Below are 23,729 nucleotides of genomic sequence, written 5' to 3'. Positions count from 1 at the left end.
ACACTGTGGTCCTCATGATGAAGGTACGAGACTCTCATGCTCTAGATCCTCAGGTGTGTTTGTTGAAGGAACGACACAAACAACATGAAGGAACAACATGAAGGAACAACATGAAGGAACAACATGAAGGAACAACATGAAGGAACAAGATGAAGGAACAACATGAAGGAACGACATGAAGGAACAACATGAAGGAACAACATGAAGGAACAACATGAAGGAACAACATGAAGGAACAACATGAAGGAACAACATGAAGGAACGACATGAAGGAACAAGATGAAGGAACAAGATGAAGGAACAACATGAAGGAACAAGATTAAGGAACAACATGAAGGAACAACATGAAAGAACAACATGAAGGAACAACATGAAGGAACAAGATGAAGGAACAAGATGAAGGAACAACATGAAGGAACAAGATTAAGGAACAACATGAAGGAACAACATGAAGGAACAACATGAAGGAACAACATGAAGGAACAACATGAAGGAACAAGATGAAGGAACAACATGAAAGAACAACATGAAGGAACAACATGAAGGAACAACATGAAGGAACAACATGAAGGAACAACATGAAGGAACAACATGAAGGAACATCATGAAGGAACAAGATGAAGGAATGACATGAAGGAACAACATGAAGGAACAACATGAAGGAACAACATGAAGGAACAACATGAAGGAACGACATGAAGGAACAACATGAAGGAACATCATGAAGGAACAAGATGAAGGAATGACATGAAGGAACAACATGAAGGAACAAGATGAAGGAACAACATGAAGGAACAACATGAAGGAACAAGGTGAAGGAACAAGATGAAGGAACAACATGAAGGAACAACATGAAGGAACATCATGAAGGAACAACATGAAGGAACAACATGAAGGAACAAGATGAAGGAACAACATGAAGGAACATCATGAAGGAACAAGATGAAGGAACGACATGAAGGAACAACATGAAGGAACAACATGAAGGAACAACATGAAGGAACAACATGAAGGAACAACATGAAGGAACAACATGAAGGAACAACATGAAGGAACAAGATGAAGGAACGACATGAAGGAACAACATGAAGGAACAAGATGAAGGAACGACATGAAGGAACGAGATGAAGGAACAACATGAAGGAACAAGATGAAGGAACGACATGAAGGAACGAGATGAAGGAACAAGATGAAGGAACGAGATGAAGGAACAAGATGAAGGAACCACACAAGAACAAGATGAAGGAACGAGATGAAGGAACAACATGAAGGAACAAGATGAAGGAACGACATGAAGGAACGAGATGAAGGAACAAGATGAAGGAACGAGATGAAGGAACAAGATGAAGGAACCACACAAGAACAAGATGAAGGAACGAGATGAAGGAACAACATGAAGGAACAATATGAAGGAACAAGATGAAGGAACAAGATGAAGGAACGACACAAGAACAATATGAAGGAACAAGATGAAGGAACAAGATGAAGGAACGACACAAGAACAATATGAAGGAACAAGATGAAGGAACGACACAAGAACAATATGAAGGAACAAGATGAAGGAACAAGATGAAGGAACGACACAAGAACAATATGAAGGAACAAGATGAAGGAACGAGATGAAGGAACAACATGAAGGAACGAGATAAAGGAACAACATGAAGGAACAAGATGAAGGAACGAGATAAAGGAACGATCACCACCAAAGTCTAATCCACATTTGTCATTGAAATCTTCAAATGATCTTCAGCGTCGGACGACTCTTCTTCAAACGCTCGTTAGATGTTGACGAGCTAATCTTGTGTTTGTTCACTCAGGGTCTGGGGCAGCACGGGGGTGTCGTGGTAAGTATTGTGCTGCGACTGTCCCGGGGACTCCTCCCTCCTGCTTTCTCTGTGGTCTTTGTGTGTGAGCTTCAGGGCTTCAGGTTCTCCAGCTAAAGTTCTGAGATGTTCTGTGTCGTCTGACCCGACCGCCTCTCTCCAGCACCAGCTCTGGGATGAAAGACTTCGGTCACACGTCAAACTTGATTGACAGGTGTCGAAGAAAGTTAACGTTCTTCACCACTGATGGTTCCTCAAACTGTTTTTGGTTTCACAAGGTTTCATGAAACTCCTGTAATGGCCACTAGATGGAGCTACATCTGAACCACTGCAGCAGTTTATAACTGAATAATAAAGAGCGCCACCTACTGGACTCATGAAACCTCACAGGGTTATAACTGAATAATAAAGAGCGCCACCTACTGGACTCATGAAACCTCACAGGTTTATAACTGAATAATAAAGAGCGCCACCTACTGGACTCATGAAACCTCACAGGGTTATAACTGAATAATAAAGAGCGCCACCTACTGGACTCATGAAACCTCACAGGGTTATAACTGAATAATAAAGAGCGCCACCTACTGGACTCATGAAACCTCACAGGTTTATAACTGAATAATAAAGAGCGCCACCTACTGGACTCATGAAACCTCACAGGTTTATAACTGAATAATAAAGAGCGCCACCTACTGGACTCATGAAACCTCACAGGTTTATAACTGAATAATAAAGAGCGCCACCTACTGGACTCATGAAACCTCACAGGTTTATAACTGAATAATAAAGAGCGCCACCTACTGGACTCATGAAACCTCACAGGGTTATAACTGAATAATAAAGAGCGCCACCTACTGGACTCATGAAACCTCACAGGTTTATAACTGAATAATAAAGAGCGCCACCTACTGGACTCATGAAACCTCACAGGTTTATAACTGAATAATAAAGAGCGCCACCTACTGGACTCATGAAACCTCACAGGGTCATAACTGAATAATAAAGAGCGCCACCTACTGGACTCATGAAACCTCACAGGGTTATAACTGAATAATAAAGAGCGCCACCTACTGGACTCATGAAACCTCACAGGTTTATAACTGAATAATTAGGAGCGCCACCTACTGGACTCATGAAACCTCACAGGTTTATAACTGAATAATTAGGAGCGCCACCTACTGGACTCATGAAACCTCACAGGTTTATAACTGAATAATAAAGAGCACCACCTACTGGACTCATGAAACCTCACAGGTTTATAACTGAATAATAAAGAGCGCCACCTACTGGACTCATGAAACCTCACAGGGTTATAACTGAATAATAAAGAGCGCCACCTACTGGACTCATGAAACCTCACAGGTTTATAACTGAATAATAAAGAGCGCCACCTACTGGACTCATGAAACCTCACAGGGTTATAACTGAATAATAAAGAGCGCCACCTACTGGACTCATGAAACCTCACAGGGTTATAACTGAATAATAAAGAGCGCCACCTACTGGACTCATGAAACCTCACAGGGTTATAACTGAATAATAAAGAGCGCCACCTACTGGACTCATGAAACCTCACAGGTTTATAACTGAATAATAAAGAGCGCCACCTACTGGACTCATGAAACCTCACAGGTTTATAACTGAATAATAAAGAGCGCCACCTACTGGACTCATGATCATCACGAGACACTACGACAGAAACATTGAATAAGAAACTATCGTGTCGTGAATGATACAAAAACATGTTTGTACTTCATTGACGAAGGAGAGGTCGGAGGTTAAACGAGTATAACTGTGATGTCACGACTTTTGACGCTTTCGTTTGATGTTTCGATTCGAGACGTGAACATCTCTGACACGTTCATGAGGATGCTCTTGAACATCTGATCCATGGATCATCTCTCGTGTCTCCTCAGTACCACTCGGCTCCGACCACCTACGACACGGTCCTGAAGCACCTGAACACGGCCTTCACCGTCCTCTTCTCCCTGGAGTGTGTCCTGAAGATCCTGGCGTTCGGGTTCGTGGTGAGTCCAGACCTTCTGCTCCCTCGAGTCCAACTGAAGCTCCCTCTGATCCTAGAACTACTTCAGAGACACGTGGAACATCTTCGACTTCATCACGGTCCTGGGCAGCATCACGGAGATCGTGGTGGATTTGCAGGTGAGGAAGGTCGTGACCTTCAACGTGATCCTTCTGCTGTGGTGACTCATCTGACTGATCTGGACTCTAGTCCTTGAACACCATCAACATGAGCTTCCTGAAACTCTTCCGAACCGCCCGTCTGATCAAGCTGCTGAGACAAGGTTACACCATCCGCATCCTGCTCTGGACCTTCGTGCAGTCCTTCAAGGTCACGCTCTTGTTGTCCATGAAATCCTGGAGCGTTTGTCAAACATCTGCTTCTCACCTCAGGCCCTTCCTTACGTCTGTCTGCTCATCGCCATGTTGTTCTTCATCTACGCCATCATCGGGATGCAGGTGAGAGAAGAAGTCTCAAGAGAACATTGAGCGTTTGAGGAAACCTCTCGTTCTGAGGAGGCCTCGTGAAGCTGGTGAGCTCCTGTGAAGCTCTGGTGTCTGCAGGTGTTTGGAAACATCAAGCTGAACGACGAGAGTCACATCAACCAGCACAACAACTTCAAGACGTTCTTCAGCGCTCTGATGCTGCTCTTCAGGTTCCTCTTCAGGTTCCTCTCGCACCTTTAGCTCACTTCTCCAGCTGACATGGTTCCTCTGGCAGGAGCGCGACGGGAGAGTCGTGGCAGGAGATCATGCTGTCCTGTCTGTCGGGTCAGGAGTGCGAGCCCGACCCGTTCATCTCGCCTCTCGCTCTGTCTCCGGACCACGAGGGCGGCTGCGGCACCGACTTCGCCTACTGCTACTTCGTGTCCTTCATCTTCTTCAGCTCCTTCCTGGTCAGACGTGAGCATCATCTGCCATCGTGCTTGTAACTCCTTCCATGTCTCCTCTCAGATGCTGAACCTGTTCGTGGCCGTCATCATGGACAACTTCGAGTATCTGACCCGAGACTCGTCCATCCTCGGCCCACACCACCTGGACGAGTTCGTGAGGATCTGGGGCGAATATGACCGTCTGGCCTGGTGAGGTCCTCATCTTCTCACACTGTTGTAGACCTGCAGGGCTGAGCTTTCTCCAGCAGAGGGAGCCCGCGCGCTGTGTGCACCAGGAGCAGATTTGTTGACAAGATTCATCAAAGATCATTTACATTTGAATCGAACTGAGACAAGTTCCTTCAAACATGTTCATGAAAAGACGCTTCAAAGTTGTTCTTATGAATCAGTTTTTTCTTCCTGGAGAGTTTGAAGGACGTTCTCCGCTGCATGAAGAGTGTGGACGTCGTTATATAATCGTCACAAAGATCTCTTACAAAAACACTGTTTTGCATGTCTATGGCTGAACCTTCACAGCGGACGCATCCACTACACGGCCATGTACGAGATGTTGACCCACATGTCTCCTCCGCTCGGCCTGGGCAAGAAGTGTCCGGCCAAGATCGCCTACAAGGTACCACAGTCGTCCTGTGAGCTCATGACTACGTTTGAAACTGTTGTCTGTCAGAGGCTGGTGTTGATGAACATGCCGGTGGATGAAGACATGAGCGTCCACTTCACCTCCACGCTGATGTCCCTCATCAGGACCGCGCTGGACATCAAGATCGCTCGAGGTCAGGCCACCTTCTCAATATCACTGGGTCTTACAAAGACACTGTTTCTATAAGTGATGAGCTGCATTAGTCGACCTTAGGGGCCCAGGTGTCAAGTGGCAGGTTCTTGTATTCATAAGATTATTATTATTATTGTCATTATTAATAATATTGTTGATATTATTATTATTATTATTATTATTATTATTATTATTATTATTATTGTTATTATTATTGTTATTATTATGTTTAAACTATGATTATTATTGTTATTATTATTAATATCATTATTACTATGATTATTCTTATTCTCATTCTTATTATTTCTATTATTATTATTATTATTTTTACTACTATGATTATTATTGTCATTATTATTATTAATAATATTGTTGATATTATTATTATTATCATTATTACTACTATGATTATTATTGTCAATATTATTGTATTATTATTATTATTATTATTATTATTATTATTATTATTATTATTATTGTTATTATTATGTTTAAACTATGATTATTATTGTTATTATTATTAATATCATTATTACTATAATTATTCTTATTCTCATTCTTATTATTTATTTTATTATTATTATTATTATTTTTACTACTATGATTATTATTGTCATTATTATTAATGATAATATTGTTGATATTATTATCATTATCATTATTACTACTATGATTATTATTGTCATTATTATTGTATTATTATTATTATTATTACTATTATTAATACTACTATGATATTTATCGTTATTATTATTATTATAATTATTATTATTATTAAACATCTACTTTACTGAACCACAACAACATGCAATAGAAGTCATGCAGGTTCCACACATGTCCACCAGGTGGCGAGGATCGGATCGCGCTGGACTCGGAGCTCCAGAAGGAGATCAGCATCATCTGGCCTTACCTGCCTCAGAAGACGCTGGATCTTCTCGTCCCCATCAACAAAGGTCAGAGGTCAGCTGGGCATGAGTAGCAGCAGCGTCAACTGTGGTTCCTCTCAGACACGGACATGACGGTGGGGAAGATCTACGCCTCCATGATGATCATGGACTACTTCAAGCAGAACAAGGCCAAGAAGCTGCGCCAACAGCTGGAGGCTCAGGTGAGTCTCTGACCTTGAGCTCCAGGATCCATATGATGTGTTTCTTCTACAACTTCAGAAAAGTAGCCTGATCTTCAAGCGCCTGGACGCCTCCACCCTCCCGGAGGACATCCTGTCCAGCACGCCGCTGCCCCTGATGGGCCACAGCGCCGGCTCCGCCCTGTGAGTCCCTCAGAGCGACGCTCTTGAGTTTCTTCTCATCGTTTCTCATCCTCCTCAGGACCAGAGGAGGTTTTGTGGCTCTGAGTCCCATCTCACCTCAAGAACTCTTCCTGCAGCCCCTGAGCTCAGACGTCGAACATCAGCAGAACCTGGTGAGTCCATCTTTCCTCACACTTGAAGCTTCTCCAGAAGAAAAGATCTTCTGTTTCAACACCACGTCTCGGAGCACGTCTGGATTCCATGTTTCCTCCCTCGGTTTCCTTCCTCCCTGCTCTGGATCCTGTGATGTTCCTCTGGTGTTCCTCTGATGTTCCATTTGGTGTTCCTTAGATGTTCCTTAGATGTTCCTTAGATGTTCCTTTGATTTTCATCTGATGTTCTCCTCATGTTCCTTTGATGTTCCTCTGATGTTCCATTTGGTGTTCCTTTGATGTTCCTTTGATGTTCCTTAGATGTTCCTTTAATGTTCCTTTAATGTTCCTCTGATGTTCTTCTGATGTTCCTCTGATGTTCCTCTGACGTTCCTCTGACGTTCCTCTGACGTTCCTCTGACGTTCCTCTGACGTTCCTCTAATTTTCTTCCGATGTTCCTCTGATGTTCCTTTGATGTTCCTTTGATGTTCCTCTGATGTTCCTCTGATGTTCCTTCAATGTTCCTCTGATGTTCTTCTGATGTTCCTCTGACGTTCCTCTGACGTTCCTCTAATGTTCTTCTGATGTTCCTCTGATGTTCCTCTGATGTTTTTTGATGCCCTTTTGTCTCACCCAGGGGGGTGACTGCAGTTGGGGTGTGAAGTCCTCCCTGGAGCTCCCTCTGGGGAAGGGTCTGAGTGAACGAGCTTCTTCGATGCCACGACTGGCTGCAGAGCTGCAGGTACGACTGATCCTGACATGAGTCTTGCTCAAGGGTCTGAGTTTCAACCAGAATATTCAGTAGATCACAAAGTAGAGCCTGTGTATGTGTGTGTTTGTTAAAGTGTGTATGTGTGTGTTTGTTAAAGTGTGTATGTGTGTGTTTGTTAAAGTGTGTATGTGTGTGTTTGTTAAAGTGTGTATGTGTGTGTTTGTTAAAGTGTGTATGTGTGTGTTTGTTAAAGTGTGTATGTGTGTGTTTGTTAAAGTGTGTGTTTGTTAAAGTGTGTATGTGTGTGTTTGTTAAAGTGTGTGTTTGTTAAAGTGTGTATGTGTGTGTTTGTTAAAGTGTGTATGTGTGTGTTTGTCACCGTGCGTCATCAATCCTGGACGTCTTACAGAGTGATAACAGCTGTATCACTGTGTTTGTAAGTAAGTCATTTTTATTTATATAGAGCTTTTCCAGACCAGGGTCACAAAGCGCTTAAACAATCAAAACAATATTCAATATAGAGCCTATATAAGTATATACTTTAAAGATCAAGATAAAATTGATAACATAACAGAAGAGTTGTTCCAGAAAATCAAGGAAAAGCCTGAACAAATAAAAACGTCTTAAGATGTTTCTTGAAGGAGTCAGTAGATCATCAAACACAGATGTTTCTTGAAGGAGTCAGTAGATCATCAAACACAGATGTTTCTTGAAGGAGTCAGTAGATCATCAAACACAGATGTTTCTTGAAGGAGTCAGTAGATCATCAAACACACATGTTTCTTGAAGGAGTCAGTAGATCATCAAACACAGATGTTTCTTGAAGGAGTCAGTAGATCATCAAACACAGATGTTTCTTGAAGGAGTCAGTAGATCATCAAACACAGATGTTTGTTGAAGGAGTCAGTAGATCATCAAACACAGAGATGGTTCCAAAGCTTAGGAGCAACAGTCTGGAAGGATTTCTCTCCTCTGGTCCGGAAGTTCAGGAACCATCAGTAGATTCTGATCCACGGACCTCAGAGCCCGAGCTGGGGTGTAAGGCTGGATCAGATCATGAAGGTCTGACCATGAATAGATCTGAATGTAAGAATTTTAAAGTTGATCCTGAAAGAAACTGGAAGCCAGTGAAGAGTTTGAAGGAGAAATGTGAGTTCTTCTACTAGAGCGACACAGAATTCTGGCTGCAGAGTTTTGTATGAACTTCAGACGAGACGATCCTTCTTGTTAAGACATGAAAACAAACTGTTACAATAGTCCAGACGAGAAGAAACAAACACATGGATTATAAGATCCAGATCATGTTGTGACACAAGTTTAGAGATTTTTCTCAGTTGAAGGAAACAGTTTCTGGTCAGTTTTCTTCAGTGTTGAACAAGAGACATGTCTTTATCAAATACAACACCCAGGTTTCTCAGGCTCAGTTTGACAGACTGACATAAGTCACTCAAGTACTGACTCAACCCTGGAATCTTATCATCAACAATCACCAGAGTTTCAGTTTTGTCCACATTTAGCTTCAAAGTGTTTTCACTCATGATTTGATTTCTAGCAACAATTGACTAAGTTCAGCCTCTGGGGCTCAGTTGGATCAACAGAGCAGTAGAGCTGGATGTCATCAGCAAACATGTGATAAGAAACATCTGGAAATCTCTGAATGATTTTACCGAGGGGAATCAAGTACAGCAAAAACAATAAAGGACCCAGAACAGAACCTTGAGGGACTCCACACAACAGATCTGCCGATTCAGACCTCATTTGATTGACAGATACACTAAAATTGCGCCCAGAAAGGTAAGATGAGAACCATTCTAACACAGACCCAGACAGTCTTCATCCCTCAGTCTTCTCAGCAGGATCTGGTTCAACTGTGTCAAAGGCTGAGGACAGATCCAACAGAACCAGAACATCATGATGTCACTGGACACCTTCAGTAAAGCTGTCTCCGTAGATGTTTACGGAAGCCAGACTGAAACTTCTCATGGATGTCGCTCTGATCCAGGAACAGCTGCTCAGACACAACCTTCTCCAAGATCTTGGACAAGAAAGGGAGCTTAGAAATAGGCCTGAAATTACTGAGGTCAGTTGGGTCTAAGCCTGGTTTTTTGAGCAGAGGCTCCACAATGGTTTAAATGCATTAAAAACCCCTGTGGAAAGGGAGAGGTTCACCCAAACTTCAAACTCAGGGGCCAATTACATCAAATACTTTGATAAAAAGCCTACAAGGAAAGACGTCATCTGAGCAAGAGGATGGTTTCATCTTGTTCACTAGTGCTGAAATATCACCCAGAGATACAGCAGTGAAGGAAGACCAAGAGGAGGAGAGGGGCTCAGAGACAGTAGGGGTTCCAAACAAAAGAGAGATTTTCTCTTTGATCAACTTAATTTTGTCGGTAAAAACCTCAACAATCATTGCTGTCAGCTTCACAGAAGACAGGCGTGATTTGAGGAGCAGGAGACACGAGAGAATTATTCGTGTCAAACAACACTTTGGGGTTTTTCTTATTTGCTGATACCAGTTTTCTGATATAATCAGTAATGTAATGTAATATTTGTGTCACAGGAAGGAGGCGCCGGCAGCTCCATGAAGAGATCCGTGTCCATCATCGCTGACGAGTGCGTCAACGGTGTTTGTGCGAATGACAGAAGCCCAGAGCGAGTCTACAGGCCTCGACACAAGAGCTACAAGGCTGCAGGTCAGTGGACGAGTCATGTGACGGGTCATGTGACGAGTCATGTGACGAGTCATGTGAAGAGTCATGTGACGGGTCATGTGACGGTCATGTGACGGGTCATGTGACGGTCATGTGACGGGTCATGTGACGGTCATGTGATGGGTCATGTGACGGTCATGTGACGAGTCATGTGACGAGTCATGTGAAGAGTCATGTGACGGGTCATGTGACGGTCATGTGACGGGTCATGTGACGGTCATGTGATGGGTCATGTGACGAGTCATGTGACGAGTCATGTGACGAGTCATGTGACGGGTCATGTGACGGATCATGTGACGGGTCATGTGACGGTCATGTGACGAGTCATGTGACGGGTCATGTGACGGGTCATGTGACGGGTCATGTGACGGTCATGTGACGAGTCATGTGACGAGTCATGAGATGAGTCATGTGACGGGTCATGAGATGAGTCATGTGACGAGTCATGAGATGAGTCATGTGACGGGTCATGTGACGGTCATGTGACGAGTCATGTGACGGTCATGTGACGGTCATGTGACGGGTCATGTGACGGTCATGTGACGGTCATGTGACGGTCATGTGACGGGTCATGTGACGGTCATGTGACGGGTCATGTGACGGGTCATGTGACGGGTCATGTGACAAGTCATGAGATGAGTCATGTGACGGGTCATGTGACGGTCATGTGACGGTCATGTGACGGGTCATGTGACGGTCATGTGACGGTCATGTGACGGTCATGTGACGGTCATGTGACGGGTCATGTGACGGTCATGTGACGGTCATGTGACGGTCATGTGACGGGTCATGTGACGGTCATGTGACGGGTCATGAGATGAGTCATGTGACGGGTCATGTGACGGTCATGTGACGGGTCATGTGACGGTCATGTGACGGGTCATGTGACGGTCATGTGACGGTCATGTGACGGTCATGTGACGGGTCATGTGACGGTCATGTGACGGGTCATGAGATGAGTCATGTGACGGGTCATGTGACGGTCATGTGACGGGTCATGTGACGAGTCATGTGACGAGTCATGAGATGAGTCATGTGACGAGTCATGTGACGGGTCATGTGACAGTCATGTGACGGTCATGTGACGGGTCATGTGACGGTCATGTGACAGTCATGTGACGGTCATGTGACGGGTCATGTGACGGTCATGTGACGAGTCATGTGACGGGTCATGTGACAGTCATGTGACAGTCATGTGACGGTCATGTGACGGTCATGTGACGGTCATGTGACGGGTCATGTGACGGTCATGTGACGGGTCATGAGATGAGTCATGTGACGGGTCATGTGACGGTCATGTGACGGTCATGTGACGGTCATGTGATGGGTCATGTGACTCTGAACCGCTCGTGTCCTTCAGTGTCTCGCTCCGAGCGCTGGCGCCAACAGTCGGACCGCGAGCGAGGACGATCCAAAGAACGCCGGAACCTTCTGTCTCCGGACAGAACTCGCTGCACCTCCGAGGACAGGAACCTGCGACCGTCGCGCTCGTCCAGCGTGGATGAAGGTCATCGCCACGACAAGCAGGTGAAGGTTCAACTCAACATCTAGACTCGAGTCACATCTTCTCAGGTCATTGTGTCTCATGTGCAGGCGAGTCTGAGAGAACACACATGAGTTGAGGGGTCAGAGGTCACATGGGTCTGTGGTGAAAATCAGTTTCAAATAATAAAATAAAACATATTTTCAAGAGTTTCTCTTTAACTTCTTCTCTTCTTTTTAACATGTTCTTCTTCCTCTACTTCTTCTTCCTTCTCTTTTTCTTTTTCAACCTCTCCTTCTTCCTCTCCTTTTTTGTCTTCTTAATCCTTTTCTCCTTCATCTTCTTTTTCCTCCTCTTATTCTTCTTCCTCATCTTTTTTTCCTCCTCTTTTTCAACCTATTTTACTTTGTTCTTCTCTTCTTCTTCCTCATCTTCAACTCAATCTCTACCTCTTTGTCTTCTTTGTCTTCTTCATCTTCCTCTCCTTGACCTTGTATTTTAATCATTCTCTTCTTCTTCTCCTCCTTCTTCTTCCTCCTCTTCTTCTTCTTCTTCCACAGGGCAACAGCTCGGACAGTCCCGTCCCCTCCACCTCCGAGTCCAGCACCCCTAGTGTTCGTGGGGTGTCGTCTCACACGCCCACCAGGTCTCACCCTCACGTGTCGTACTCGCCGCTGATCTGTCGCACGCAGCCATCGGTGGAGGAGGACGAGGAGACCCGGAGGAGAGACGAGTCCACCTGGGAGCCTCCTGAGGTGGTGACCGGGGAGATGGGCTGTGGATCGGGGTCAGGTCGCTCCCCTCCTCGCCGCTACCCCTCCGAGCCCTTCCTGGCGTCCCAGGAGGACGAGCACAGCCCCGACCCCGCCGGCCCCATGGAGACCTTGACCTTCGAGGCGGCGGTGGCGTGCAGCCTCGGGCGCTCCAACACGGTCAGCTCGGCGCGCCCTCGCCCACGGACCGGCTGGCAGGTTCCCAACGGACACTTCCGTAAGCGTCTGGCGCAGACGGTGTCGGTGTCGGGCGGCGAGGCGCTCAGCGACACGGAGGAGGACGACAGGTGCTAGGTCGAGGGTCGGGGGTCAGAGGTCAGACGGGTCCTCATCCCCATGTCAGCGTTACTTCCTGACACGTGACGAAGGTCAACTTCCTGCTGACGCGATGGACGACTTGTGTGTCGATGTTTTCACTTCTGAGGTGTTTGTGTCGTTCAGTGTGTGAATATGTGACGACACTTTCTTATGACCTTGTAAATGAACTTCGCGCGTCCAAGGTTTTACCACTTGATACTGTAAAACAAAACAACCTAAAGATGCTGGACTTTTCTACAGTGTGAATGTTTTTCTCCAGTGATCATGACTGAAGGTCCCTTCTTTTGCTTCTCTGTCTTCAGAAGGATTCGAGGCTCAACAATATTGAATATTTGTAAATAAACTGTGGCGTTTAAACCTTTCAGTCTCATCTTCATTCCACGTATGTCTGCTCGTGTCGACAGAAGAACATCCACATCAGGACCTTTTAATGGCAATGATTTGAAAGAAAATCCCTTTAGTTCCTGAGATGTCGGAACAATCGTGTGAATAGAAGCAACATAATAATGTACAGAACTGTTTGTTTTAAGAGAAATAATAGGACGTGTGTGAAGCGTGTGTTTCTGTGTTTGAAGAACAACTGTGAAGAACAAACTGAGACTTTCCTGGAATGCAAAAATACATATTGTGTGTATAATAGTTGTATAAAGAAATAAAGGCTCCTGAAGAAAAACATGTTTGTGTCTCGTGTGTTTCATCAGTGAATATAAAGCATTGGTTCGATAGTCACTGATGGATCTGAACATCTTCTCATGTCAACACCTGAGTGTGAAAACTTTCAATTCCTTCGACCAAATCACTGGAATCGTTGGTCTCCAGGTTTGGTTTGAGATCAGTTTGAAGGATGAGACTCAGTTAGAACATGTATGTTGAGGAAGAACCTGAAGATATTTCCTGAGTCACTGAAGCTTTAAAACGTTGTTTATTCAGCGACAGTTTCTTGCTTCAAATATATATATTTTATTAAAGTTAATCATGTGTAGATGTTGGAAACAATCTGTGTGTTAATGATGATTTGAATTCACTTTGTAAATAGGCCGATTAATCGATACACAGATGTGATCGATCGAGTGTTTACTTCGTTGTTCAGGATGACGCTCATGTTTGGGGAAGCGACCAATCAGCGCGGAGTATCTGTCTGACGTCACTCGCCAACGCTCACTCGTCTTCCGGGTCGACGCTAGCATCGAAGCTAACGCTTTAGCCTCAAGTTCCAACATGTCGCGTTTGTTCTTCTGCGGCTGAAGACCTTCTGCTGCTGTCCTGGAGCAGAAGAAACATCTGGAAGCAGCTCGTGCGAGTCAACATGACGAGCTTTGTCGCCACAGATCCTCGTTAAAGTCTTCATGTGGTGACGTGTCTCGTCTGCTCGGTGACGTCATCATGGGCAACTGTCTCAAGTCTCCCACGAGCGACAACATCTCTCTGCTCACGGACCGGACCGACGGTTCCGACCCGGACACGGAGCCTCCGCCGCCGTACCAGGTAAACTCACCTGCTCAGGTTTCACGTCAAGTTTAGGCCTCACTTCCTCCCGCGAGACACTCTGACGTCACCGCTTGTTGACGTCAACAAACTGACAGAAACAAGGTCTTGAACCTTCGAGAACCTCGTGACCACAGGTGTGTTGAGACCTCGTGACCACAGGTGTCCCAGCATATCATATAATACTTACTCCTCAACACTTGTGTACTTGATGTAATACGTACTCACTGGTCACAATTCAGGCACTAAAGTCATAGTTTAGTGAAGATGTGAAAGGCTCTTCTTCAGATGTTGTAACATCTTCTTCAGGTGTTGTTACAACTTCTTCAGGTGTTGTTACATCTTCTTCAGGTGTTGTAACGTCTTCTTCAGGTGTTGTTACATCTTCTTCAGGTGTTGTTACATCTTCTTCAGGTGTTGTAACATCTTCTTCAGGTGTTGTTACATCTTCTTCAGGTGTTGTTACATCTTCTTCAGGTGTTGTAACATCTTCTTCAGGTGTTGTTACATCTTCTTCAGGTGTTGTTACATCTTCTTCAGGTGTTTTAAAATCTTCAGGTGTTTTAACATCTTCTTCAGGTGTTGTTACATCTTCTTCAGGTGTTGTAACATCTTCTTCAGGTGTTGTTACATCTTCTTCAGGTGTTGTTACATCTTCTTCAGATGTTGTGACATCTTCTTCAGGTGTTGTTACATCTTCTTCAGGTGTTGTAACATCTTCTTCAGGTGTTGTAACATCTTCTTCAGGTGTTGTTACATCTTCTTCAGGTGTTGTTACATCTTCTTCAGGTGTTGTAACATCTTCTTCAGGTGTTGTAACATCTTCTTCAGGTGTTGTCACATCTTCAGGTGTTGTAACATCTTCTTCAGGTGTTGTTACATCTTCTTCAGGTGTTGTAACATCTTCTTCAGATGTTGTAACATCATCTTCAGGTGTTGTAACATCTTCTTCAGGTGTTGTTACAACTTCTTCAGGTGTTGTTACATCTTCTTCAGGTGTTGTTACATCTTCTTCATGTGTTGTAACATCTTCTTCAGGTGTTGTAACATCTTCTTCATGTGTTGTAACATCTTCTTCAGGTGTTGTAACATCTTCTTCAGGTGTTGTTACATATTCTTCAGGTGTTGTAACATCTTCTTCAGGTGTTGTAACATCTTCTTCAGGTGTTGTTACATCTTCTTCAGGTGTTGTAACATCTTCTTCAGGTGTTGTTACATCTTCTTCAGGTGTTGTTACATCTTCTTCAGGTGTTGTAACATCTTCTTCAGGTGTTGTAACATCTTCTTCAGGTGTTGTAACATCTTCTTCAGGTGTTGTAACATCTTCAGGTGTTGTAACATCTTCTTCAGGTGTTGTTACATCTTCTTCAGGTGTTGTAACATCTTCTTCAGATGTTGTAACATCATCTTCAGGTGTTGTAACATCTTCTTCAGGTGTTGTTACAACTTCTTCAGGTGTTGTTACATCTTCTTCAGGTGTTGTTACATCTTCTTCATGTGTTGTAACATCTTCTTCAGGTGTTGTAACATCTTCTTCATGTGTTGTAACATCTTCTTCAGGTGTTGTAACATCTTCTTCAGGTGTTGTTACATCTTCTTCAGGTGTTGTAACATCTTCTTCAGGTGTTGTAACATCTTCTTCAGGTGTTGTTACATCTTCTTCAGGTGTTGTAACATCTTCTTCAGGTGTTGTTACATCTTCTTCAGGTGTTGTAACATCTTCTTCAGGTGTTGTAACATCTTCTTCAGGTGTTGTAACATCTTCTTCAGGTGTTGTTACATCTTCTTCAGGTGTTGTAACATCTTCTTCAGGCGTTGTAACATCTTCTTCAGGTGTTGTTACATCTTCTTCAGGTGTTGTAACATCTTCTTCAGGCGTTGTAACATCTTCTTCAGGTGTTGTTACATCTTCTTCAGGTGTTGTAACATCTTCTTCAGGTGTTGTAACATCTTCTTCAGGTGTTGTTACATCTTCTTCAGGTGTTGTAACATCTTCTTCAGGTGTTGTTACATCTTCTTCAGGTGTTGTAACATCTTCTTCAGGCGTTGTAACATCTTCTTCAGGTGTTGTTACATCTTCTTCAGGTGTTGTAACATCTTCTTCAGGTGTTGTAACATCTTCTTCAGGTGTTGTTACATCTTCTTCAGGTGTTGTAACATCTTCTTCAGGTGTTGTTACATCTTCTTCAGGTGTTGTAACATCTTCTTCAGGTGTTGTAACATCTTCTTCAGGTGTTGTAACATCTTCTTCAGGTGTTGTTACATCTTCTTCAGGTGTAGTAACATCTTCTTCAGGCGTTGTAACATCTTCTTCAGGTGTTGTTACATCTTCTTCAGGCGTTGTAACATCTTCTTCAGGTGTTGTAACATCTTCTTCACCATATTTAAAATAATGTTACATCAGACGAACATTGTCAACATTCAATCCTGAGACGTGAATATTCTTTGTTTCTTAATCAAAAGAATTGATTCCATTGAGGAAGTGAAGCCACCGTTGGTTAGTTAGTTAGTTAGTTAGTTAGTTAGTGAGTTGGTTAGTGAGTTAGTTAGTGAGTTAGTTAGTTAGTTAGTTAGTGAGTTGGTTAGTAAGTTAGTTAGTGAGTTGGTTAGTTAGTTAGTGAGTTAGTTAGTTAGTGAGTTGGTTAGTTAGTTAGTGAGTGAGTGAGTGAGTTGGTTAGTTAGTTAGTGAGTTAGTTAGTTAGTGAGTTGGTTAGTTAGTTAGTGAGTTAGTTAGTTAGTGAGTTGGTTAGTTAGTGAGTTAGTTAGTTAGTGAGTTGGTTAGTTAGTTAGTTAGTTAGTAAGTGAGTTGGTTAGTTAGTTAGTTAGTTGGTGAGTTGGTTAGTGAGTTAGTTAGTGAGTTGGTTAGTTAGTTAGTTAGTTAGTGAGTTGGTTAGTTAGTTAGTTAGTTGGTTAGTTAGTTAGTTAGTTAGTTAGTTAGTTAGTTAGTTAGTGAGTTAGTTAGTTAGTTAGTTAGTTAGTTAGTTAGTTAGTTAGTTAGTTAGTTAGTTAGTTAGTTAGTTAATGAGTTTGCTCAAGGGCCACTGACCTTCAACGTCTCTCATGAGATGAGTTTCAAATAAATGTGAATAGAAAAGTATTTGATGATCATATTCATAGATATATTTATACTCACTGGTCAATTATAGAAAACTATAAAATAAGGAAAACATTTACTTTCAAATCTTTTTTTGTCGATACATAAAAAAAATCAGTTGAGTTTTAAAACTGTATTTATATTTATTTTATACGTTATATAAACATATAATGTACATATGTTGTTAAAGTGAAGTCTTGAACTCTATTGATGTATTTAATCTACGTATTTATTTGAGTGTTTTTCATGAACGTTTAACATGTTTTATATCTTTATATTTACTGTCATGTATATATTTATATATATATGTATATATTAATCAAATAAAAACATACATTAGTCTAGTTTAAAGCAGATATTAACAAAGTTTTATATTTATTAGAGTTTGTTATAAAGATATTGTTAATATTTACATAATTTCAATGAAATACTTTTGTCTTTTATTACAACATTTTTTTTAAAGACTCTTATTTTAATAGCAGATAAAATGTAATAATAATATAATATAATAATAATAATATAATATATTAATATAATAATATAATAATAATATAATATAATAATAATAATATAATATAATAATATACTAATAATGTAATAATAATATAGTAATAATAATAATAATAATATAATATAATAATATAGTAATATAATAATATAATATAGTAATATAATAATATAATAATATAATAATAATATAATAATATAGTAATATAATAATATAATAATATAATAATATAGTAATATAATAATATAATATAATAATTTTATAATATAATAATATACTAATATAATAATATAGTATAGTAATATAATAATATAATATAATAATAATAATATAATATAATAATATAATATAGTAATATAATAATATAATTATATAATAATATAATAATATAGTATAATAATATAATATAATATAATATAATAATAATAATATAATAATAATATACTAATATAATAATATACTAATATAATAATATAATATAGTAATATAATAATAATAATATAATATAGTAATATAATAATATAATATAGTAATATAATAATATAATAATATAATAATATAATAATATAATAATAATAATATAATATAATAATATACTAATATAATAATATAATATAGTAATATAATAATATAATATAATAATATAATAATATACTAATATAATATAGTAATATAATAATAATATAATATAATAATATACTAATATAATAATAATATAATAATATAGTAATATAATAATATAATATAATAATATAATATAGTAATATAATAATAATAATATAATATAATAATATACTAATATAATAATATAATATAGTAATATAATAATCATATAATATAATAATAAAATAAGCGACTGATGACCAGAGACGCTTGATTTCTCCACCAGGAGCAGAGCAACATGCCCATGTACCACCCGACACCCAGTCAGGCCCGGCTGGCGACCCAGTTGACCGAGGAGGAGCAGATCCGCATCGCACAGCGTATCGGGCTCATCCAGCACCTGCCCAGGGGCGTCTACGACGGAGGTCCGGACGGATCCGAGAAGAAGATCCGAGAGTAAGAGTCGTGTGAAGATGCTGTGATGCACGTGATGTTCTCCCTGAAGACTCGAGTACACACTCTATACACACTTGCTTTAGATGTTGTGTGTGTGAGGAGGTCAAAGGGCGAGAAGAATTGAATGTTTGTGACGTGTTCAAAAGATGAACCTGGACTTCTCTCTCCTCTGGTCCCAGGTGTGTGATCTGTATGCTGGACTTCGTGTACGGAGATCCCATCCGGTTCCTCCCATGTATGCACATCTACCACCTGGACTGCATCGACGACTGGCTGATGAGGTCCTTCACCTGCCCGTCCTGCATGGAGCCCGTGGACGCCGCCCTGCTCTCCACCTACGGCACCAACTGACTCTCAACGTGGTCCTTCTGTTGGAGCTCCTGCAGCAGGTCTGAGCAGGTCTCAGCGCTGACCCCTGACCCCTGACACACCTGTACGACCTTCACAGGTGTCTTCTGCAAACATCAACTCTTCAGCAAGTGCAGGAACATGAACAGGTTCAAGACACGCTTGCACAACACACGTCATCAGGTTTGCACTTTAATCCAGGACCGTAAACAATATATTAATACGTGTGTGTATCTTCTATAAACACCTGCACTAGCAACACACACATGTATGTGCACCGCTGGTGTGTAACTCTTAGGGTTGTGTAACCTTGTGCGACTCTTGGTGAAGGTTTTTATCTTTTGTCGAACTTTACGTTTCATTTATTAGATTTAAAGACGTTTGTGTTTTTCTGTTACTTTGGAACCTTTTGTGTGTTTGTTACTGTGTGAGCAGGAGTGTGTAGAGCCCACACACACACACTCACACACACACTCATGTACATTAAGATACACACACTCGTATACATTAAGATACACACACTCGTGTACATTAAGATACACACACTCGTATACATTAAGATACACACACTCATGTACATTAAGATACACACACTCGTATACATTAAGACACACACTCTCGTGTACATTAAGACACACACAAACATTCAGACACACACAAACATTCAGACACACACAAACATTAAGACACACACACACATTAAGACACACACACACATTAAGACACACACACACACATTAAGACACACAAACGTTAACACACACAAACATTAAGACACACACACACATTAAGACACACACACACATTAAGACACACACACACATTAAGACACACAAACATTAACACACACAAACATTAAGACACACACACACATTAAGACACACACACACATTAAGACACACAAACATTAACACACACAAACATTAAGACACACAAACATTAAGACACACACAAACATTCAGACACACACAAACATTCAGACACACACAAACATTAAGACACACACAAACATTAAGACACACAAACATTAAGACACACACAAACATTCAGACACACACAAACATTCAGACACACACAAACATTAAGACACACACAAACATTAAGACACACACACACATTAAGACACACAAACATTAACACACACACATTAAGACACACACACATTAAGACACACACAAACATTCAGACACACACACACACATTAAGACACACACACACATTAAGACACACACACACATTAAGACACACAAAAATTAAGACACACAAACATTAACACACACATTAACACACACACATATTTCCTCACGACACTAAAAATCTGCTCAAATGTTTTGTCGTTTTTAATTTAGTCTCAATTGTGTAAAATAAAAATAAAATGTTTAAAGTCTGAAAACTTAACATTTTTTTGTTAATGTTTCTATGAATTAGAAAAAAACATGTTATTTTTGGAGAGAAAAAAAGTTTTAATATGTGAAAAAGAATTAACTTTTATTTTTAAATTGTATGATTTATTTGAAGATATTTATAATTAATTGACTTTTGCTTTAAAATAATAACAATTCATGATGATGTTGAACGAGAAATAAACAAAACAATATAATAGTTTGTGTGATTCATTAATAATGTTAATTATCAAAGCAAAAGTATTATGCTTGTTGTTGCTATAGCAACCGTTGTCATGAGACCAGCAAAGAAGACGATCTCCAGCTGAACCTGGAGAAGACTGAGGAGGTCATCGTGGACTTCAGGAGAGTTTAGACCCATCATCTACCACTGACCATGGATGAGCTGCAGTGAGAGGGTCATCTCTGAAGATCTGTCCTGGAGCCACAATACATCACTGAGGAGAGCAAGATCTCCACCACCCATGATGCTCTCCTTCTACAGAGACACCATCGAGAGCCTCCTGTGGAGCTGCATCACCGTGTGGTACCTGGTGTCTCTGACATTATAACACCATCACCAGAAGAACCATCACTGGTGTCTCTCTCCTCCTGGACATTATAACACCATCACCAGAAGAACCATCACTGGTGTCTCTCTCCTCCTGGACATTATAACACCATCACCAGAAGGTCCATCACTGGTGTCTCTCTCCTCCTGGACATTATAACACCATCACCAGAAGGACCATCACTGGTGTCTCTCTCCTCCTGGACATTATAACACCATCACCAGAAGGACCATCACTGGTGTCTCTCTCCTCCTGGACATTTATAACCATCACCAGAAGAACCATCACTGGTGTCTCTCTCCTCCTGGACATTATAACACCATCACCAGAAGGTCCATCACTGGTGTCTCTCTCCTCCTGGATATTTATAACCATCACCAGAAGAACCATCACTGGTGTCTCTCTCCTCCTGGACATTTATAACCATCACCAGAAGAACCATCACTGGTGTCTCTCTCCTCCTGGACATTATAACACCATCACCAGAAGGACCATCACTGGTGTCTCTCTCCTCCTGGACATTATAACACCATCACCTGAAGGACCATCACTGGTGTCTCTCTCCTCCTGGACATTATAACACCATCACCAGAAGGACCATCACTGGTGTCTCTCTCGTCCTGGACATTATAACACCATCACCAGAAGGACCATCACTGGTGTCTCTCTCCTCCTGGACATTATAACACCATCACCAGAAGGACCATCACTGGTGTCTCTCTCCTCCTGGACATTATAACACCATCACCAGAAGAACCATCACTGGTGTCTCTCTCCTCCTGGACATTATAACACCATCACCTGAAGGACCATCACTGGTGTCTCTCTCCTCCTGGACATTATAACACCATCACCTGAAGGACCATCACTGGTGTCTCTCTCCTCCTGGACATTATAACACCATCACCAGAAGGTCCATCACTGGTGTCTCTCTCCTCCTGGACATTATAACACCATCACCAGAAGGTCCATCACTGGTGTCTCTCTCCTCCTGGACATTATAACACCATCACCAGAAGGACCATCACTGGTGTCTCTCTCCTCCTGGACATTATAACACCATCACCAGAAGAACCATCACTGGTGTCTCTCTCCTCCTGGACATTATAACACCATCACCAGAAGGACCATCACTGTTGTCTCTCTCCTCCTGGACATTATAACACCATCACCAGAAGAACCATCACTGGTGTCTCTCTCCTCCTGGACATTATAACACCATCACCAGAAGGACCATCACTGTTGTCTCTCTCCTCCTGGACATTATAACACCATCACCAGAAGGTCCATCACTGGTGTCTCTCTCCTCCTGGACATTATAACACCATCACCAGAAGGTCCATCACTGGTGTCTCTCTCCTCCTGGACATTATAACACCATCACCAGAAGGACCATCACTGGTGTCTCTCTCCTCCTGGACATTATAACACCATCACCAGAAGAACCATCACTGGTGTCTCTCTCCTCCTGGACATTATAACACCATCACCTGAAGGACCATCACTGGTGTCTCTCTCCTCCTGGACATTATAACACCATCACCAGAAGAACCATCACTGGTGTCTCTCTCCTCCTGGACATTATAACACCATCACCAGAAGGACCATCACTGGTGTCTCTCTCCTCCTGGACATTATAACACCATCACCAGAAGAACCATCACTGGTGTCTCTCTCCTCCTGGACATTATAACACCATCACCTGAAGGACCATCACTGGTGTCTCTCTCCTCCTGGACATTATAACACCATCACCAGAAGAACCATCACTGGTGTCTCTCTCCTCCTGGACATTATAACACCATCACCAGAAGAACCATCACTGGTGTCTCTCTCCTCCTGGACATTATAACACCATCACCAGAAGGACCATCACTGTTGTCTCTCTCCTCCTGGACATTATAACACCATCACCAGAAGGTCCATCACTGGTGTCTCTCTCCTCCTGGACATTATAACACCATCACCAGAAGGTCCATCACTGGTGTCTCTCTCCTCCTGGACATTATAACACCATCACCAGAAGGACCATCACTGGTGTCTCTCTCCTCCTGGACATTATAACACCATCACCAGAAGGACCATCACTGGTGTCTCTCTCCTCCTGAAAATTATAACACCATCACCAGAAGAACCATCACTGGTGTCTCTCTCCTCCTGAAGGTCCATCAGGATCATTGGTCAAACTTTGTTTCATTTATTAGATTTAAGGACGTTTGTGTTTTTCTGTTACTTTGTAACCTTTTGTGTGTTTGTTACTGTGTGAGCAGGAGTGTGTAGAGCTCACACACACACACACTCTCACACACACTTGTATACATTCAGACACACACTCGTACACATTCAGACACACACTCGTATACATTCAG

The 23,729-nt window shown here is 41.7% G+C and overlaps 2 protein-coding genes across 2 annotated transcripts in view; both read left to right on the top strand.

Moving 5' to 3' along the window:
- Positions 1-13,587, top strand: part of LOC148064260 (voltage-dependent R-type calcium channel subunit alpha-1E-like) — a 64,500-nt gene extending 50,913 nt beyond the window's left edge. Inside the window, exons 14-32 of the mRNA XM_087810385.1 lie at positions 1-23; positions 1,818-1,844; positions 3,740-3,850; positions 3,906-3,986; positions 4,057-4,176; positions 4,239-4,304; positions 4,410-4,501; positions 4,567-4,741; positions 4,800-4,927; positions 5,255-5,351; positions 5,406-5,511; positions 6,356-6,463; positions 6,518-6,618; positions 6,677-6,780; positions 6,839-6,932; positions 7,550-7,654; positions 10,188-10,320; positions 11,699-11,865; positions 12,382-13,587. The exon at positions 1-23 is cut by the window's left edge and continues 142 nt beyond it. Coding sequence (XP_087666511.1) covers positions 1-23; positions 1,818-1,844; positions 3,740-3,850; positions 3,906-3,986; positions 4,057-4,176; positions 4,239-4,304; positions 4,410-4,501; positions 4,567-4,741; positions 4,800-4,927; positions 5,255-5,351; positions 5,406-5,511; positions 6,356-6,463; positions 6,518-6,618; positions 6,677-6,780; positions 6,839-6,932; positions 7,550-7,654; positions 10,188-10,320; positions 11,699-11,865; positions 12,382-12,888 — 2,345 coding nt within the window. The 3' untranslated portion in view covers positions 12,889-13,587. The remainder of the gene's footprint in view (positions 24-1,817; positions 1,845-3,739; positions 3,851-3,905; positions 3,987-4,056; positions 4,177-4,238; positions 4,305-4,409; positions 4,502-4,566; positions 4,742-4,799; positions 4,928-5,254; positions 5,352-5,405; positions 5,512-6,355; positions 6,464-6,517; positions 6,619-6,676; positions 6,781-6,838; positions 6,933-7,549; positions 7,655-10,187; positions 10,321-11,698; positions 11,866-12,381) is intronic.
- Positions 13,588-13,975: 388 nt separating this feature from the next.
- LOC148064259 (RING finger protein 11-like) lies at positions 13,976-20,673 on the top strand. The gene is made up of 4 exons (XM_087811458.1): positions 13,976-14,397; positions 18,889-19,058; positions 19,238-19,447; positions 19,507-20,673. The coding sequence occupies exons 1-3, from the start codon at positions 14,296-14,298 to the stop codon at positions 19,407-19,409; spliced, it is 444 nt and encodes a 147-aa protein (XP_087667584.1). The 5' UTR covers positions 13,976-14,295; the 3' UTR covers positions 19,410-19,447; positions 19,507-20,673.
- Positions 20,674-23,729: the final 3,056 nt, after the last annotated feature.

The sequence above is a fragment of the Callionymus lyra genome, chromosome 16, assembly GCF_982586985.1.
Source record: "Callionymus lyra chromosome 16, fCalLyr1.hap1.1, whole genome shotgun sequence".
Lineage (NCBI taxonomy): Eukaryota > Metazoa > Chordata > Actinopteri > Syngnathiformes > Callionymidae > Callionymus > Callionymus lyra.
Note: the sequence above shows the minus strand (reverse complement) of the source record. Positions and strands in the feature narration are given on the sequence as shown.